Raw genomic sequence first — 16,822 nt, 5'->3', positions numbered from 1 at the left:
GTTTGAGATGGCGAGGTTGGCACAGGATAGAATGATGTTTAGGACTCTTGTACATAGGGTCCCTGTGAGTCGCAGGCGACTCAATGGCACATAACAGCAGCAGCAGCCAGTGGTTCTATTTGGGTAATCTCCTCCATTTGATTTATTACCTCGGAAAACCTGTTGGAGGTTCAGCTGTGAATCAGTTCTAACTCACTGGCAATGAAAGAGAAAGAAGGCTGCTAACATTTTAAAACTTTTATTTTCTTTAACTGAAACAATAGAACAATTTTCGAAAATTCCATGACAAATGTATTATATTTTGAAACAAATAAACAGAATTCTGTACTTTCTAGGCCCCTTGTTCCTAACCTGTTGTTCCTTTCTAGTAAATCCTGCTGTGACTATCTGTGTTGTGTTACTTACACTTGAGTCCTATTAAGATCATTCTTGGTGGGTATATTGTGTTTATCATTCAGATACATATATGTGCAGATTCCATTTGGGTCTACTGTCATTGTTAGGTGCTGTCGAGTAAGACTCACAGAGATCCTGTGAACAACAGATCTGAACCTTGTTCTATCCTGTGCCATCCTCACATTTCCTGACACAGTAGAGCCCATTACATCAGGCACCGTGTCAGTCCACCTAGCTGAGGGTCTTCATTTCCTTCACGAACCCTCTACCTTTCCAAGCATCATGTTCCTCAGCCTTGCCTCCAAAGAGCTCTCTGGATGCACTTTATTCAAGAATTACCTTGTTTGTTCTTTTGATAGTCTGTGAAATGTTGTATCTATTAATGAATCTTAAATTCCTTTAAAATTTAGCAAGGCTGTATCTCCATATTTTACTCTTAAGCCCCACAAGGGAACTCTGGTGGCCTAGTGCTGTGTTGCAATCCCATAAGCAAATGGTTCAAATCCATCAGCTGTTCTGTGGGAGAAGGATGGGTTGTCAGTTTCCACACGTGATTAATGGCCTCAGAAAACCCACTGGAGAGTCAACAATGAGTTGGTTCCAACTTGATGGCACACAACTATCCCATGGAATTCTAGTGGTTTAGTACATTGCATTTTGGACTAGAGAATCCTTATTGCATAAGTTAACACTTACTACAACTTCCTGGCTAAATATCAGACACTCTGTTATGAATTTACTCAATCTTTAATTGATTGCTATTTAAGATATTCTTGAAGTATTTTCCCAATTTCCCTGTTTTAAGGCAGTTAAATGACTAAGCAGGCCAGTTTAAAGGTATGATTCTAACTCATGTCTTGCTGTTATCACATACCAGGTAGGCTCTACCTAGTAGACAGGTTCTTAGATCTTCTATCTTACTTTTGAACATAGGTTGCTGTTGTTGTTATGTGCTGTCAAGTCGCTTGCAACTCATACCAACCCTATGTACAACAGCTCTAAACTCTGTCCTGTGCCAATCTCATTGTCTCCAACACACTCATCCCGATTGCCCCAGTCACTGAATCAATCCACCTCCCAGAGGGCCTTGCCCTCCTGCGCCTGCCCTCCACCCTCCCAAGCATGACGTCCTTCTCCAAGGATTGGTCTCTCCTTACAACATGACCAAAGTATGTCAGACGAAACCTCAGAATCCTTGCCTCTAAGGTGTAGCCTGGTTTAACCCTCTACAGGTTGAATCTGTTTTCTTAGCTGTCCATGGTAACCTCAGCACTCTTCTCCAACACCAAAGCTCAAAAGCATTAATTCTCCTTCTATCCTCCCTGGTCATTGTCCACCTCTCTGATGCATAACAAGTGATTGCAAAGACCATAGCCTGTACCAGATGCACCTTAGTCTCCAGAGACACACCGTTGCTCTTGAGTACTTTAGAGAGGTCCCTAACAGCAGACCTTCCCATTGTAATCGGTCTTTTAATTTCTTGGCTGCTGGTGCCAAGAGTGTTGATTGTGGAGCCAGAAGCTCCAAAGAAGCAAAGCACTCCTTAAAAATAGAAGAAAGGTAGGAGGTATCTTACTCCCTGATTTCAAATTCTTTTACACTGCCATGGTGGTAAGGACAGCATGGTACTGGTACAATGACAGGCACATGGACCTATGGAATAGAATCGAGAACCCGGAGATCCAGCCCATCTGTCTATGGTCAAAGGACTTTTGACAAGGAGATGAAATCAGTTAAGTGGGGACATGACAGCCTTTTCAACAAATGGTGTTGACAAAATTGGAAAAGTATCTGCAAAAGACTCAAGCAAGATCCACACCTCACTCCATATAAAAAAACCAACTCAAGGTGGATCATGGACTTAGAACTAAAACCAAGGACTAGAAGTTTCATTAAAGAAAAGCTTGGGAGACCGTTACAAGTCCTAATCCACAAGATAAACAATCTTCCAAGTATCCTGAAAAACTTACAACCAGGAGAAGCTAAAATAGATGAATGGGATCTTCTAAGAATCAAATCCGTACACACATCCAAAAACTTCTCCAACAGGGTAAAAACGGAAGCCACCACTGGGAAAAAGAATTTGGTAATGTCATATCAGATAAGGGACTTATATCCAGAATTTATAAAGTCCTTGAACACCATAACAAGATAAAGGTAAATAATCCAATCGAAAAATGGGCACAGGACATGAACAGACAGACACGTCACCAAAGAAGACATTCAGAGGGCTAACAAGCACATGAAGAAATGTTCAAAATACTTAGTTCTAAGAGAGATGCAAATTAAAACTGCTATGAGATATCATCTTACCCCAGTCAGAATAGCAAAATAGAACAGCAAGCAACAAATGCTGGCAAGGTTGTGGAGAAACTGAAACCCTTATTCACTGTTGATGGGAGTATAAAATGGTGCAACCACTGTGGAAGGCTGGTTTGGCACTTTCTCAAAAAGTTGCAAATAGAGATACCATTTGACACAGCAATTCCACTACTGAGAATATACCCCAAAGAGACCATAACTAACATCCAAGCAGATATATGCACACCCATGTTTACTGCAACTTTGTTCACAGTAGCAAGATGTTGGAAACAGCCTAAGTGCCCATCAACAAATAATGGATAGAGAAGCTGTGATATATTCACACAATGGAATACTACGCTGCATTGAATAACAAGGAACTCATGCAATAGTATTCAAAATGGGTGACTGTGGAGGACATTATGCTGCGTGAAGTATCTCAGTCACAAAAGGACAAATACTACATGGTGCCACTGTTCTAAAACAGGACTGACATCAGGGTTGGGGGCAGACTGAGAAAGATGGGTTCAATAATGTATACTGCACTGAAACAGATGAAGGAGAAAACTATTTAAAGGGATATGTGATTAGGTATTTTTGTCATGACAAGAGTCTAGAGCAAAGGCTGCATAGTGGAGTGGACCTGGGGGAGGGTTTGTAAAACAATGAAAGAATTTTTCTTTACTTTTTCAAGAGGGTAGTGTATAGGGGGGAGGGTTGGAAGGGGAGAAAAGTGCAACAATGAATGAATGGAAACCCAAAGTCTCTGTAAATTTTCATTGAAATTAATAATAAAAAAATTTCTCATTAGTATTATATAAAGAACCTCTGATGGTCCAAATTAAGCTGCTGCTGCGACAGACAATATGAACAATCCCTCCCATGTAATTTCCTGAAAACCCACTAGAGTCAGTCTGACTTGATGGCAATTAGGGGAGGGGAAGGGAGGGGAGGGGAGGGGAGGAGAGGGAGAGAAAATATATAAATTCTAACTTATCATACTTCCAGTCAATTGCTAATCATTACTCTTAGCAAAAAGCCCAAATTTTTTTTTTTAATATTTCAACAAAAATGAATATACTTGTGATCTCAAATGGGTATCCTAAAAGCTATACTCCAGTAGAGATGTATGTACTCAGAGCTTAATTCAGAATTGTGGTTTTAAACTTCTTTATGAAGATATTTAATAGTTCAATAAAAGTGAAGTAACCGCTCCAAAAAGGTATACAAATACTATGTGTATACTATTTGACACAGCCTCTTCTGAACCTGGCTTATATTTCTGCTAGTTATCTGTCAACATACTGTTCCAGTCGTTTTTGGATAATCTTCAGCAGGATTTTGCTTGCATGTATTGTTCAATAATTTCCACATGATGGGCCATCATTTTTGGAATGGGAATAAATATGGATCACTATCATCAATGTCAGATGGATCTTGGCTGAAAGCAAAGAATACCACAGGAATGTCTGTGTTTGACTCTGCAGACACATTCGACTGTATGGATCACAACAAATTGTGGCTAACATGAGAAGAATGGGAATTCCAGAACACTTGATTGTGCTGCTAGAGAAAGCCATTCTTGGATCAGGAAGCAGTAGTTAGAACAGCACAAGAGAATACTGCATGGTTCAAAATCAAGAAAGGAGTGCATCAGGGGAACAGATCATTTGTGAGGCTGGACTTTCTTGTGTGTGTACCGTCAAATCAGATTTGACTGGTACAGGAGGAGATTGTCCCTCCTTCTCCACCTGAGCATCTAGTGGATTTGAACCGTGCACCTCTGGGTTTGCAGTGCAGCTTCTTGCCACTAGGCCACCAGAGCTCCCTGAGGTTGGACTTTTTGAGGAGGAAGGGGGCATCAGGGCTGGAGAAAGACTCATTAATAACATGCATTATGTAGATGACTCAACCTTGCTTGCTGAAATTGAGGAGAACTGAAGCACTTGGTGTAGAAGGTCAAACACTAGTCTTCAATATGGATTGAAGCTTAACATCAAAAAGAAAAAGATTCTCACCACTAGACCAACTGGCAGCACCACAACAAATGAAGAGACTGAGGTTGTCAACAATTTCAGCTTGCTCGGCTACACAAACACTCCTGACACCAGCAGTCAGGAAATCAAAAGATTAATGCTTTAAGGAAGTGTGCTAACAGAGACCTCTCCAAAGTCCTAAAGAGCAATTAAATCAGTCTAGAGACTAAAGTGTGCCTGATCTTAGGCCATAGTCTTCAGAATTACTTTCTATGCATCAGAGAGTTGGTCAATGACAGATGATAAGGATGATAGAAGGATCGATACCTTGGAGTCAGTGTACTAGAGAAGAGTACTGAACATATACCATGGATGGCCAAGAGAACAAACAGGACTGTCTTGGGAGGATGTAACCAAATTTCTCATTGAAGGCAAGAATTTTGAAGCTCCATCTGACATACAAAGGACACATGGCCAAGAGGGACCAGTCCTAGAGAAGTACATCATGCTTGAAAGAGTGGAAGGACAATGCAGGAAAGGAAGACCCTGGAGGAGATGGATTGACACAGTTGACTGGGGCAATGGGGATTACGTTTGTCTCAGTCAGTGAGACTGGCTCAGGTATAGGGCAGAGTTCAGAGCTATTACACATAGGGAAGCTATGAGTCACAGGCGACTCAACAGCACATAACAATAACATGCTATGTAAGGTACCATAGAGTCCATTTCCAGTCCCACCTCAACTTAAAGGATTGTTGTTGTTATGTGCCAGAAATGTGTTTGTTCTCTTAGCAGTCCATGGTGTATATTCAATACTCTTCTCCAATACCAGCTCAAAGGCATCAATTCTCCTTCTATCATCCCTAGTCAATCGTCTAGCTCTCTGACGCACAGCAAGTGACTGCAAAGACCCTGGCCTGTATCAGGCGTACCTTAGTCTCCAGACTGACATTGTTGTTCTTCAGCACTTAAAGGATTAGCAAACTCTTATCCAGAAAAGTTCATCTGGAGTTCTGGTGGCCTAGTGGCAAGAAGTTGCACTGTAATCCTGAAGGCACAGGGTTCAAATCCACCAGATGCTCCTCTGGAGAAGGAGGGGAATCTCCAGTTGGATCCGACTTGGTGGTCCACATAAAGGAGGGGAATATATAAAAATTATTTTTAAAAGTTCATTTATAAATTTACACAAATTTACCTATAACCACATATTAAATGGACACTGAATTTTTGCAAAATTAAAAAACTCAGGTGTCTTTATCCACTATTAATAAGATGTGTGGCCCTGAACTAGAGGTGGCAAGAAAATTCCAAGGCACTGTCAAAGTCAGTGGCCTTGACAAGTTTATAAACTAGCTGTACAGTATGTTCTATTTAGAAAAAAAAGCCAAAAAAAATTTTAAAAATAGCCTCCTTTCAATAATTTTGTGATTATTCTGAACAATACCAGGTATAGCCTTTAAGCGAAAATCTTTAAATGAATACAAAAAGGAAAACTAGAAAAAACATCCAAAAATTGAAAAAATTTTAAAAAAACACCCAGAAACGTGGACAAATGACTAAACGTTCTAAATAATAAACACCTAAGAATTTGTTTAACTTACCAGATATATTCATCTTAAAAGTCTATGCCCAGGTCTTGAGAGAGATCTGGTGGTCTAGTGATAAAGAGCTGCACTATCAATTCAAAGGGAAGTGGTCTGAATACACCAGCTACTTAATACCTCAGAGATAAAAAAATGGACAATCTCTACCAGTGTGATTTAGAGTCTCTGAAAACCCACTGGAGGGTCAGCTTTAAGTTGGTTCCAACTGAACACAACTACAAATAACAGCGTGTCAACAACTAACAATACTAGATGCTAAAGCAACTTGACAGTAAGAAACAAGACAGCATTTTACTAGGTGAAATGACTAAACTCAATGGAATTAAAAATACAAAGATTATACAATCTCTTCATCTCACATACTTTGACATGCTGTGAAAGGCCATCAAACTTGGAAGGGTGAAGGGTCAGTCAGTGACAAGGAGGGAAAGACTGGACAACACAGACTGACAAAGTAAACTGTTACAGTGGACTCAAATGTGGCAGATAATGAGGATGGTACAGGATAGGGCAGGGTTCAGACCCACAGTTCAAAGGGTTGTTGTAAGTCCTATCTAATTCAACTGTACCTAAAAATGTAACCTTTTTAAGGGAGCCCTGGTATCCTAATGAGTTGCACTGTCAACCCAAAGGCACTTGGATTTAAGCCACCAGCTGTTCCACACGATAAAAAAGGACAATCTTTGCCTGTGCAATTTATAGCCTCCCACTGGAGGAGTCAGCTGTGAATTGGTTCCAACTCAAAAGCACATCACATCATTTATTTATTTTTTTTATTTCCATTCATACATTGTTGCACTTTTCTCCCTGCCCACCCCTCCCCCCCAGTACACTCCTCTCTTTGAAAAAAAAGTAAAGGAAAAATTCTTTCATTGTCTACAATCCCTCCTCCCAGGTCCATTCCACTATGCTGTCTTCACTCTGGACTCCCTTCATGACAATAATACCTAATCACATACCCCTTTTAAACAGTTTTCTCCCTCATCTGTTTCAATGTAGTATACATCATTCCTCCCCGCCTTTTCTGTCTTTCCTCAACCCTGATGTCAGTCAGTGACCCTCTGTAATATTTGTCCTTTTGTGACTGAGATATTTCACTCAGCACAATGTTCTCCAAGATCATCCATTTTGCATAGTATTTCATGAGCTCCTTGTTTTTCAATGCAGCATAGTATTCCATTGTGTGAATATAGCAGAGCTTCTCTATCCGTTTGTTGGTGGGTACTTGGGTTGTTTCCAGCTCTTTACTATTGCGAACAAGGCCGTGATAAACATGGGTGTGCATATATCTGCTTGGGTGGCAGTTATGGTTTCTTTAGGGTATATTTCCAGTAGTGGAATTGCTGGGTCAAATGGTATCTCTATTTGCAACTTCTGAGAAAGCGCCATACCGCCTTCCGTAGTGGCCGCACCATTTTACACTGTCACCAACAGTGAATAAGGGTTCCAATTTCTCTACAACCTCGACAGCATTTGATGTTTGCTGTTCTGTTTTGGTATTCTTACTGGGGTGAGATGATATGTCATAGTTGTTTTACAACATATTATTTAAAGATGAAAAAATACTAATTGAAAATTAGAAAAAATCTAAAAGATCCATAAATTTAATTAAAGAAATAAATACTTTTTATTTTTGCCATTTAAAAGAAATAACACAGGTTAATAATAAGACTACATGTGATTAAATAGTTCTCTCAGTTCTTTACAAAAGAATTTGAGATAAAACACAGAATCTCAAAGTGAGAACAAAAAATGGAAATAAAAACAGATCACTGACCTCTAGGATCATGTTATGGTGACTTAAGTTTAGTCTGAAGTAAACTAAAAAGGAGTGAAAATCTGGACTCAGGAGGTTGTTAGGAAATACTGAGGGCTATGAGTTACTTCTTAACTAATCAAATAGCAAAGAAACATAGGAAACATCCAAAGAAACCAACTTCCTGGCCTAAAAGCAGTACTCATGTATTATAGACACATAAGTTAACAAAGGACAACACAACCTGAGCAATAATAAGCAACAGAAAATGCATCATTTCCAACCCTTATTCTAAATTAAATTTGTGCTAATACTAAAATGATTACATGCTTGGAAAATGTACTTGTTTGTTATCCATTAACGAAAAATTATCAAATTTCTTTAGGCTGAAAAAGCTGGTTAAACAGGCACTGTCTCAAATCACACATGCATTTAATCATTGTGAGGTCATTTAAACTTAAGTCACACTCCCCCCCCCCACCCATTTGCTGTTTAAGGTTTAGATCCGTGAACTGTTTGAAGCTTTTTTAACTAATATAGTAAGCGCAAAAGTATAATAAACATTCTTTCCCAGGACCTTTTGATCTGAAACAAGACTGAAATCAGGCCCAACTATCTGCAAAGTTTTGAGACATCTCTTAAATATGTATAAAACCTTTAAAAATCATTGGAAACCAAAGCTTTCTCATTTAAATAAGCCTATTTGGTGGGAAAGAAATTTAAAAATTTGTCCCAAGTTCCCAGACTACATATGTAAGATAAAACCAGATAAACTTTAACTAAAAATGACACCAGGAGAGCAGCACTGCTATCTCGGCAGCTGCAGGGGTCAAGAGTGATTGTGATGTATTTCTTACTGCTTTAATTTTATTACTGGATGGTAGTAAATAGAGACTCTTCTCTACAGGCAATTCCGTAAACTGAGGGTGGCGGAGCGCGGGGGAGGGGGATATCTAGAGACTTAGCAAAGGTCCTTCGGAGAGCCAATTAAGGAAAGCCACGGTTTCCTAGCACCGAAAGGAACTCCGCAGGAGGTGGGTCCGGCCTCCTTTTCCCTGGTTCGGAAAAAATAAGCATGCCCACCGCGAACACCCCAAACAGAGACTCCAGCCTTGGGTAGTGAGTAACCAGAAACAACTGCCTAAGTCCAAAGTAGACCCTTACCTCCTGGATGCGCTTCCGGGCCCGCTGCAGCACTTCTTCGTAGCCCTTCTGGCGCAGCTCGCTGAGGCTTTCGTAATACTCCTCGGGGTCGTCGGTCTCGGTGAAGAGCACCTGGGAGAGGATCTTCCAGCCGCAGGTGTCCAGGCAGTGGCCCAGGTACACCTGGAGCTGGTAACAGAGCGTGTCGATCTCCTGCTCGGTCATCTCCGGGGCGCCCCCGAACAGCACGGTCCACATGCCCGACGGCTCCTCGGGGAACACCGGCAGGCACGGCTCCAGCTGCGAGTTGACGGAGCACAGCTGCTGGTGCACGGCGCGCAGGTCCTGGAAGGAGAAGAGCCCGGCCCAGCTGCACTCCTCGCCCGAGGCCTCCAGCTCCACGGCGGCCGGCGGCTGCTCCGCGGCCGGGGGCGCCTCGTCGTCCTTCACCATTTCCAGCACCTCGATCTCTTCGGAGACCGCCCCGGAGACGCTCACCACCCGCACCGAAGCCACTGCCGCTTCCCCGGGAACCGCAGGGACCGGCGCAGTGGTCCCTGCCCCATCTCTGGTTTCAGAACCCCGGCGGACCGGGCTGGCCTTGGCCTTCACTGGGCTCTTAAGGGGACTCTCCGGCCCTTTGCTGGCTGGACTCCGCAGCAGCGAATCTCCCCGAAGACTGCGTGCGCTCCGCGGAGAGCCTCCCTCGGCCCAGGCGGGGCTCCTCCGAGGTCCCGGGCTCCTGCCCGCGGTCGCAGACGCGGTGGTCTCGGGCCGGCCTCTGCCAGCTGGGCTGCCAGGCGCGCGAGGCCCATCGGACGCGGGGCCCCCGGCCTCCGAGGCCCCTCGTGCCCCTGACGGCTCCCGGGAGCCGCTCCTCTGCCTCTGGGCCGTTCGGTTGTGGCAGGTGATCGCAAACTTGCCCTCAATCTCGTTCCAGGCCACAATGAAAACGAACTTGTGCTTCTCGCGTTCGTCGAACACATGGGGACGCACGGCCACCCAGTCCGACTCCAGCGTCTCCTCGAGCGCGAACGACATGGTAACTCCGGGGCAGGACTCCGACGGAGAGGCCGTCGGCCCTGCCGCCCGGAGGACTCACCGGCTGTCTAAGCCGCGCCCCCCGCTCACCCTCGCCGGGCGCCTTCAGCCATCTTAGCGCGCCGGCTGGCTCTCCCGATTGCTGTCTGTCCCTCTGCACTCGGTCCCGCCGCTCTCCTTTGTGGCGCGGCTCGCTGGAAAGACAATACGCGTCCCCGGAGCAGGTAGTTCACATGGTCACGTGCGATCCGATCTGTTTACACGCCCCGCGTTGCGGTAGCGCCTCCCGGCCGCCCCCTGCGCGGCTGCGCCCGGAGCCAGGCCGCGGAGCTGCGTCTGCGGCGCGCTGGAGGCGAGGAGTGAGTGCCGCGGGGCTGGGCAGGCCGGTTCACGGCCTGGGCCGACACCGTCCGGGTCTTCGCCGCTCGCCGGGCCGATCTCTCCGCCCCCTCTTCCTCCTCTTCGTCCTGACCGCCGCGAGCCGGCCCGACCGGAGGACGAGTCTCCTAAACTCCAAGCTTCAGCATCGCCACAATGTTGCCATTCGACTGCTGACGTCGGCCGCTCCACGAGGGACGTAAACACGGGCACGTGCCGCACGCTGGTGACGTGACGCCGACGGCGGCGCGCACCCCGCCCTGTCGTCCCCCCCACTCCCTTCAGCCGGCTCCCGGAGCCGCTGAGCTCCAGACTGCGATTCTGCGCAGCTTGCTCGTGGGCTGCAGCCGCTGAAGACCAGCCTGGTGTTTCCCATTGTAGAGAGTGGCAGGTGTGCCCTGCGGCACAGGTGGCCTGAAAACCCTGAAGCAAGAGGAACAAGGACTGAGGAACTGAGACTCACACGCACTCAAAAAGACCATAAAATGTAAATTTGCCTTCTTGCACTCTTTTGCAATCCAGATGAGTACCTCCTATATTCTGAAAGAACCACATTGTAACAGTGTGGGAGCTATGTGGTAAGGAGGTGCACCACCCCCTGCATCCCAAAAGCACGCAGGTTCGAATCCGTCAACTGCTCTTCAGAAGAAAGATGGCCAGTTTCTTCCTGTGCAGTTTGTGGTTGTTTACCTTTGAGTCGGAACAGACCCATAGCTAACCCTCCAGCGGGTTTTCAGATGCAGTTAATCACACTTAAAGAGATTACCCATCCTTTTCCGGAGCAGCTGGTGGCCTTGAACGAAGTGCCTTTGGGATTGCAGAGCAGCATCTTGCCTTTAGCCCATCTGAGCTGTGTGGTTTACTGCTTCTGAAAGCTCATTGGAGAATCAGGTATGATGTGGTTCACACTTTGTGGCACAAAACATGTCTTAAATGTTATTCAAACATGTCTTAAATGTTATTCAAGAGTTCTCCCAGACTGTTGACTTCACCCCTCCCCCAGCACCCTTGAGATACAGTTTAAAATACGACAGAAGGTGTCTGAAGACAATTCAGTAGAAATTTAAAATGCGAAATGAAAATTCAGTCAAGTCAATGTTTGCATTTCAGTCCACGCACTGTTTTACTGCTTCACGTTTCATCACTGTGTACTGTTCTCTGAACTTCATTTGAGGTCACTGGGCTTGAGCCCCTTTGAAATTTCCTTCAATTACTACAGTTCCCAGAATGCCATCCACCCCTAGAAATCTACAGAAATCGGGGGAACTCTATCACGCGTTCTGAACTGTGATGAAATACATTGTGAAAATTGCCAAGTAAATTTTAAAGTCCAGTCTTAATGCTTGGCATTCTGACAAATTCCCAGTTCATATTATACCTGCTTTCTGTATTCACAATAAAGTACAATGGGAATTGTGTGTTCTTAATTTATATCCACATTTCTAACTTAAGTACAACTCTTTAGACTACGTTGTCAGCTACATTCCATTCCAATACATGAACAGCCAAAAATTTTAACCCTGTCACTCAATTTTGACTGAAGAGGGGGAAGGGCATGTCTTTGAGAAAGTTAAGCAAAAAGGACTTAATCTGTTTGTTCATGGTTTGGTTTTTTTTAATATCTTGTAAAAGGATTATGGGCAGCCTAGGGATGGCTGAGTCTAACTCTGCATAGAGGAAGTGTCCTCATCAACAACATCCAAAATATAAAAGTATTCCTGTAGAGTCAGACATGACCTCTCACACTCCTGCACCTACTTCTACTAATTCCAGCACCATTCTTACTACTCTGTTGGGTCCAAAATCTATTAAAATGAGCACAAAGATTTTAAGAACCATACTCATGGTTATGGAATTTATTAGGGAAATGAGCAGGTTATAATTCAGATTGACAGAACACAATCCCTTAGTCCAGACAGGTTTTCAAGTATGATCACATGCCCTTTGGCCTTTAGTCTCATGACTTAGGTCATTGTCATAAAGTTCCCTAGTCCTTCCAGTTAGGATGTCTTCCCTCAATCCTCCAGCAGCCTTGTGTTAAAGACCTCAGGCTCTGGCTCACAGGGTCAATAGTCCCAAGTCAGTTCTGCCTAATTTTGGTCTCTGTTTCTCTGCTGAGAATGCTGTTCTTCTGCAGATCCCGGGATGACAGGAATCTCTGACTCCAAAAGATACTTGCTGCTTCCTCTTCATTGTTGGTGTTAAGATTCCCAATTTCTGCTCTAGCCCCACTGGATTTAAACCCAGTAGTGTGGCAAGACTAGCAAACCCTCTTGTGGATAGGATAATGCATAGTATTTGTATGATCCCTCCCATCTATGTGACAAAGTCAAAGTTGATGGCTGAGACATTTTGAATAATAAACCCTTCACACCATATGGTTCTTTATGTGAAACCACAGAGCTTCAAAGCTTTTAACTGTATCACCTCCCAATGATGCAAATCAAAGATACCATTTCAAAGGTCAAAAGAAAAAAAAAATCCTTTGCCAGCTAAGCAGCAATAGCACATTATAAAATGCTCCCTTTTCTGTTAAAAAATTAGTAGTATAAGGGGAGTATAGGGGAGGATTTTAGAAAAATGTACAGGAGATGATAACTAGGTTGTTTGAATACATTGTATCTCATTGCTATGCAACAGCCTAGTCTGTAGAGAGCTGCACTGCTTATCCAAAAACTGAGCCTCTGGTGGTTCAAATCCACCAGTGACTCTATGAGAAAAAGATGAATAATTCTTCTGTGTGTTTTACAACTTCAGAAACCTCCTGGAGGGTCAGTTATGAGTCCGTGCTGACTCAGTAACAATTGGGGGACAGAGAGGGTCAGTTATGAGTCCGTGCTGACTCAGTAACAATTGGGGGACAGAGAATGGTAAGAGAAAATAGAAGCAGGTTTGGTACATGTGTCCAAAGACTACCCTTTAAAGAAGTGCCCATTGGGTAGAAATATTTAGGTCTTGCTCAGTTGTTGTTTGGAGACAAGAAAAACACAGGCTGAAAATCTGAAGCTGTCTTTCAAGATGCCAATAGAAGGCACCGTCAGCAAACCATGTATCTAGCAGCTGAACAATGAACCTGCTCTTGAAGGAGGTCTGGGTGACACATCTTCATGTTTTCCAATTTGTGTGTCATGTGGATCCGCTTCTCTGTAACTTGCTCAGAGAGAAGCTCTCCCAGAGCTCTGGCAAGACTTTCTTCCTGGGTAAAACACTTAGAAGTCATAAACCATAGATTCCATCACTGCAATTGGTTTCATGGTCACAATTGGTACTCATCTTCTCCCTCTTGCATTTTATTCTAAAAGTCCCCTAACCTTCTTCTGGCCTCAATGGCTCACCTGGAATTGTGCCACAAACTTTTCTTCTTTAGGGGTCTAAACTCCAATTTCTGGATATATTTCTGGAAAACATCTCCATTGCTTTATTTTTTAGCTTTGCCACAATTAGACAAGAGCATACCAGGAATCACCCAAGTAGTTCACCTGAGTTCCACACACATTTTCCCCTGCTCGTATCATGCTTTTCTCCTGCTCATCAGCTTCAATTACCCTTAACAAGTCGTTGACTCCTCTTCTTGCATGTTGATCCCTGGCTATACCATGTCCAAAAGGTAGCTATAGTTTGTATTTAACAGAGAGTTTAGCTATGTATGTCCTGTGGCAAGAAAGAATCATTTTGGGGCACATGACCCAAAATCCCACACCATCAGAGCTGTGAGGTTTCCCTGTAAGTCACTAAAATGGATAGGTGTCTTCTACTTTCACCTGTTGTTCCTGAGCCCATGCACTCTTCCTGCTGTGGATACAGTGTTGTATAGAGATCTCAATTTCAGTCTATTCCATGTGCTGGAGAATAATAACCTTTCCTTGCAGAGTATTTCCTCTGCACTGATATTTCAGCTGCACCTTTAGCATACCACTCTAATACCCTTTAAACCAGCAACTGTTTGACAGAGTTATGTGGTATCACAAGTGGATCTACAAATGGCTCCCCTAGTTATGCAGATGACACGACTCTGCTTGCTGAAACTGAGGAGGATCTGAAGCACTTGCTGCAGAAAGTCAAGGGCTGCAGCCTTTAATATGGTTTGATGTGCAACATCAAGAAAACAAAGATTTTCATCAATGGGCCAATTGGCAGCATTATGATAGATGGTGAAGAGATTGAGATTGTTAACAGCTTTAATTTGCTTGGTTCCACAAACAACACTCTTGATACCAGCAGCCAGAAAATCAAAAGACAAATTGCACTGGGAAAGTCAGCTGTCAGGGACCTCTCCAAGAGTACTGAAGAGCAATGATGTCTGTCTGGAGACTTCGGTGCACCTGATCCAGGCCATAGTCTTTGCAAATGCTTACTATGCATCATAGAGCTGGACAATGACAATGGATAATAGAAAAGGAAAAGAATTGATGTCTTTGAGCTGTGGTGCTGGAGAAGAGAAGAGTACAAACAGGTTAGTCCTGTTGTTGTTGTTGTTATGTCCCGTCGAGTCGCCTGCGACTCATAGCGACCCTATGTACAACAGCCCTAAACTCCGCTCTGTCCTGTGCCAATCGCACTGTCTCTGACACTCCCATCCCAATTATCCCAGTCACTGAATCAATCCACCTCATAGAGGGCCTTCCTCTCCTGCGCTGTCCCTCCACCCTCCCAAGCATGATGTCCCTCTCCAAGGACCGGTCTCTCCTCACTACATGTCCGAAGTAAGTTAGACGGAGCCTCAGAATCCTTGCCTCCAAGGAGCCACCCGGTTTAACCCTCTCCAGGACAAATCTATTTGTTTTCCTAGCAGTCCATGGTATTCTCAGTACTCTTCTCCAGCACCACAGCCCAAAGGCATCAGTTCTGAAAGCAGGCTGCTCCTTGGAGGCAAGGATTCTGGGGCTTCATCTGACACACTTTGAGCATGTTGCAAGGATGGACCAGTCCTTGGAGAGGGACATCATGTTTGGAATGGTGGAAAGACAGAGAAATAGAGAAAGACCTTGCTGAGACAGAATGATTTAGTGACAAGGAGATGAAATCTATTAAGTGGGCAAATGACAAATGGTGCCTCTTTTAAAAATGGTGCTGGTAAAATTGAACAACTGTCTTCAGAAAACTGAATTAAGATCCACACCTCACACCACATACAAAATCAACTCAATGTAGATTAGAGACATAGGAATAAAACCACAAACTGTAAAGTTCATCAGAGAAAAACTAAGAACACTTCTGTCATTGTTTGTATGTGTTATCAAACTGCTTGTGACTCATAGAAACCCTATGTACAACAGCTTTGAACTCTGCTCTATCTTAAGCCATTTTTATGTCTCAGACACATCTACCTCATTATCCCACCCATTGAGTTAATCCATCTTATCCAGAGTCTTCCTCTCTTGCACTGTCCCTCCACCCTTCCCAACATAATGTCCTTCTCTGAGGACTGGTCCCTCCTGGCATCATGCCCAAAGTATGTCAACAGAACTTTACAATTCTTGCCTCTAAGGAGCAGTCTAGTTTAACCCTATGCAGTACATACTTGTTTGTTCTCTTAGCAGTTCATGTTTTTTTCAATACTCTTTTCTAGCACCACAACCCAAAGGCATAGATTTTTCTTCTGTCATCCTTAGTCATTGTCCTGCTCTCTGAGGCTAACAAGTAATTGTGATAACATTGCTTGGATCAGGCACACCTTAGTCTCTAGAATAACATCATTGCTCTTCAGCACTATGGAGAGTTCCCTGACAGCAGATTTTTCCAACGCAATTTGTCTTTTGATTTCCTGACTGCTGGTGCCAAGAGTGTTGATTGTGGAACCAAGCAAGCTGAAGCTGTTAACAATCTCAATCTCTTCTCTATCATAATGTTGTCAATTGGTCTAGTGGTGAGAATCTTTGTTTTTTTTGATGTTGAGCTTCAATCCATATTGAACCTTCTGCAGCAAGCACTTCAGGTCCTCCTCAGTTTCAGCAAGCATAACAGTTTCATCTGCATAACGCAGGTTGTTGATGAGTCTTCCTCCAATTCTAATGCCATATTCCTCCTCATAACATCCAGCCTCCTGGATGATCTGTTCTACATATGGTTTGAAAAGGTATGGAGACAAAACATGTCCCTGATGTACTCCCTTCATAATTGTGAACCATGTAGTGCTTCCTCAACATCAAGAAAACAAAGATTCTCACCACTGGGTCAATTGGCAGCATCAGTATGGATGGTGAAGAGATTGAGATTGTCAACAGATT

General features: G+C 43.8%; 1 protein-coding gene across 1 annotated transcript in view; it reads right to left on the bottom strand.

The window, feature by feature from the left end:
- The window catches only part of JMY (junction mediating and regulatory protein, p53 cofactor), a 92,912-nt gene extending 82,695 nt beyond the window's left edge, over positions 1-10,217 (bottom strand). The window contains exon 1 of the mRNA XM_006889846.1: positions 9,198-10,217. Within this exon, the coding sequence (XP_006889908.1) occupies positions 9,198-10,217 (1,020 nt within the window). The remainder of the gene's footprint in view (positions 1-9,197) is intronic.
- Positions 10,218-16,822: the final 6,605 nt, after the last annotated feature.

This window comes from Elephantulus edwardii, unplaced genomic scaffold (assembly GCF_000299155.1).
Source record: "Elephantulus edwardii isolate Elephantulus edwardi_28Jun2011 unplaced genomic scaffold, EleEdw1.0 scaffold00082, whole genome shotgun sequence".
Classification (NCBI taxonomy): domain Eukaryota; kingdom Metazoa; phylum Chordata; class Mammalia; order Macroscelidea; family Macroscelididae; genus Elephantulus; species Elephantulus edwardii.
The sequence above is the reverse complement of the archived record's forward strand: the minus strand, read 5'-3'. Positions and strand labels throughout refer to the sequence as shown.